Genomic DNA, 3297 nt, shown 5'->3' on the forward strand with positions numbered 1-3297 from the left:
ATAATGTCTATGATGAGAAGCTAACTCTATTATGAGAGAATACACAAAGGAAGCAGGGAATGATGTCTATGATGAGAAGCAAACTCTATTCTGAGAGAATTCACAAAGTTGAACCTGAATGATGTTCTTCATCTTCATAAACTAATCCACTTAGCCTAGTCAGGTCAGTTTAAGGCTGTCTAAAACCATGGGTTAGTTGTAAAGTCGAAATATGTAGCAGCTCAATGAAATAACGGACTATTTTACTTATTGTATATCAAAAGGAATTACATGTTCAAATATGGAATGTTACCTCCCACTGACCTACTTCAACAGATATATAGTGATTGTTACTCAGTGGGATGAATAATGATGCGTAAATGAAAGAGTAATCATGTCAAAATGGTCACTCCTCCGCATATCAGAATTTGTGTTGGATAACAGTTCATCGTTTATCGCTGAGAGTATCACTCCTGAACCTTAAAAAATCCAAAACCACGACAAAATTTCATTCAGAAAACCAAATCGAACTGTTCTTTGACAAACTATTTCAATCGAATTAAGATCATGTATCAGCGCGCAAGAATCTTTGCATCATTTTCATCATGAAAGGGGAAAAGGAATAATGGACGCTATCCTTGCATCAGACAAGAGGGCCTTGCACTACAATACATTCATTCTGTCTTTTAGAATAAAGGCAAACAAGAGGAGGAACAGCATAAGGATATCAAAAGCAAATTTCCAATAATTTGTTAGAAAGCCATATTTACATCGGCACCTAAGGATGAAATCAAAAAACTAAACTTCAGCTTTCTTTATCAAAAGAAAAAATAAAAAGAAAAAACTAAACTTCAGCTGCTATTCCTGAAACCTAACGAAAAGCTAGTGCTGAAGGACAGCAAGGGAAACAAAAAAGTTTATTCATCCTTTCATCTTTTACAGATAAAAAACTGATTATACCTCCAAATGCAATCATAAAATTTGGAAGCCATCAACTTCAAACTTCCACAAAAACCAAGGACATTCGAAGGACAACTACCTTTTGAAGGATTTCTTTTAACCCTGCAAGGAAATCAAATCAGGCTGTCACAAACACATTCAAAATATCCGAGAATAGAAGATCTAATTTTATCAAGAGTTAATGGTCAAAAACACCGTGCTCGCGAGTTTCACAATTCAACTATCAGTCGTTTCCTTTTCTACCCACTATCTACATATTAAAACACATCTTGAAACTAACTAGGCCAACTATCAGTTGCTCCCATTTCCTACCTGAACTATCACCATAGGTGTGTTTTAATACATAGTTCAGGATGGAAAAGATAACAACTGATAATTGAGGTGTGAAACTCGCGAAAAAATAACAGTTCAAGTGTGTTTTTGATCATTATCTCAAATTTGATCCAACAATGAACTATACCTTTGGAAGATTTTCACAAACTTTATACGAATCAGGAGTTATTGAAGCTAGCCATAAACCTGGGAAGAGAATCTGCCAAAAAGAAACAAATTCAAATCATTCGATGAACAAAATTAAACGCAAAATCGAACGAAAATAAGTGATGATAAATTCTTCTCACATCAAGTTGTTTCTGAACAGCTTTAACTCTCTTCTTAGGTCTTCTAGCAGCTTTTGATCCAGTCATAGCATATATATCTTCCTCAATCTCTTCTCTCGAAAGCCCTACCGAAAACCTCAACCTTTTTTCCTTCTTCGTAACAGCATTCGATTCATTATTTTCCTTCTCCTTGTTTACCACATTCACGTGATTCGATTGAGATTTACTCTCCTGTATCGCCGATCCACTGGATCTAAATGGACCTGAATTCAAATTCAATGATTTGTGTATAGGTTTTCTAGGTCTCAGATTCCACGTCTTTGTTGCTTCTTCATCAGCTTGAGCTTGAGATTCATTATTATTCTCCTTTTGTTGTTCTTCATGGATTGCGATCTCTTCGGTTTTATTTTTCCGAGGGATTTTGAGTAGTATTTTCGATGATGATCTGCCTTCAATTTCTACTACTTTATTATGCTTCTTACTAGTGTCTGATTTACTACTCTCAGGTGCTGATGAAATTCGTGAATGTCTACGATACTCAATAACACTACTTCTCTCCTTTTCCGATGATTCGCAGTGCGTTTGTGACACACGCACCGCCGCAACGGGATCACGCGTCGGAGACACACGCGCCGGTAAGGATTCACGCATCGGAGACTTACGCGCCGGCGCGTGACTGTCCCGCATCGAAGACTGGCGAAACGGCATACTGGAATCACGCATCGGAGATACACGCGCCGGTAAAGAATCACGCATCGGAGAATGACGCGCTGCCGCATGGGAATCACGCATGGGAGAAAATTGGCGCGTTGGAGAGTGACGCGCTGGAGCGTGGGATTCACGCACAGGAGATTGGCGTTGAGGTGAATCGTGCCGCGACGGGGAGGAGGTGGAGCGGCGGCGCGTGTGGTTGTTGTTGTTGGAGTGATGATTCTTCTTCCATTTCAAGTGAGGCAAATCAAAGTTGTGTAGTGGGTTATTAGACTTTGCTGGAACTGTAGAAGCCATAATAGTAATAATAATTCCTTTTCTATGGATTTCACAAACAAAATATAGCAATAAATAAGGAACTATATCAAGGCGATTGAATCTATGAAATCCAAAAAATCCTCATTGTGAAATCTAACCAGTAGTTACATGGACAGACATATAGATGAATACTGTGATTGAGTTACTGATGTGTTGTTTTTCAATTGAATTGTTTGGAATGGATTAAAAGGATGAAGAGAAATAGGGATATGGGAAGAGGAAAGTTTGAATGAGAGGACGAAAAGGAACCCTAGAGAGAGAGAGAGAGAGGCGATGGATGGCTTGAAGAAAAGAAGTGAAAGAGTTGTGTAGTGTATAGAGGAAGATACAGTTAATTAGATACAATACTAAGATGCAGATGGGAGTTTATTTTATTTATTTCCCATACTAACCCCCGTCTTTTCTAAGTTTTCCATCCGGTATCTCCTACTAGTTTTTGGTCGTGCACCCAAACTTAATTTCGATAGAACTATACCGGACAAAACATAATTTTTATATAGCTTTACTCGAATAGGCTTAGTTTTTATGAAATCTTACATTGCAATTTTTTTTTTTTACTCTGCTGGGGTTCAAACCCTGAATCTCTGGTTACGTAGACCAGCTAATAAGGATATTTTGGCCCACAAATTTTTATTAAATGAGAAGTAGGAGCAAAAATTAAAGACTGCGATTTGAGGGGCAAAAATTAAAGACCAGTCTATAAGAAGGGCAATCCGTGCAAAAAAAATGT

The 3297-nt window shown here is 37.9% G+C and overlaps 1 protein-coding gene across 1 annotated transcript; it reads right to left on the bottom strand.

The window, feature by feature from the left end:
* Positions 1-704: 704 nt before the first annotated feature.
* On the bottom strand, positions 705-2977 carry LOC132053610 (uncharacterized). The gene is made up of 3 exons (XM_059445694.1): positions 1560-2977; positions 1400-1471; positions 705-1041 (listed from the first exon to the last, which is right to left on the bottom strand). Exons 1-3 carry the CDS (start codon positions 2544-2546, stop codon positions 1036-1038), a joined length of 1065 nt encoding a protein of 354 aa, XP_059301677.1. The 5' UTR covers positions 2547-2977; the 3' UTR covers positions 705-1035.
* Between the last annotated feature and the right edge of the window lie 320 nt (positions 2978-3297).

Source organism: Lycium ferocissimum, chromosome 4 (assembly GCF_029784015.1).
Source record: "Lycium ferocissimum isolate CSIRO_LF1 chromosome 4, AGI_CSIRO_Lferr_CH_V1, whole genome shotgun sequence".
NCBI lineage: Eukaryota > Viridiplantae > Streptophyta > Magnoliopsida > Solanales > Solanaceae > Lycium > Lycium ferocissimum.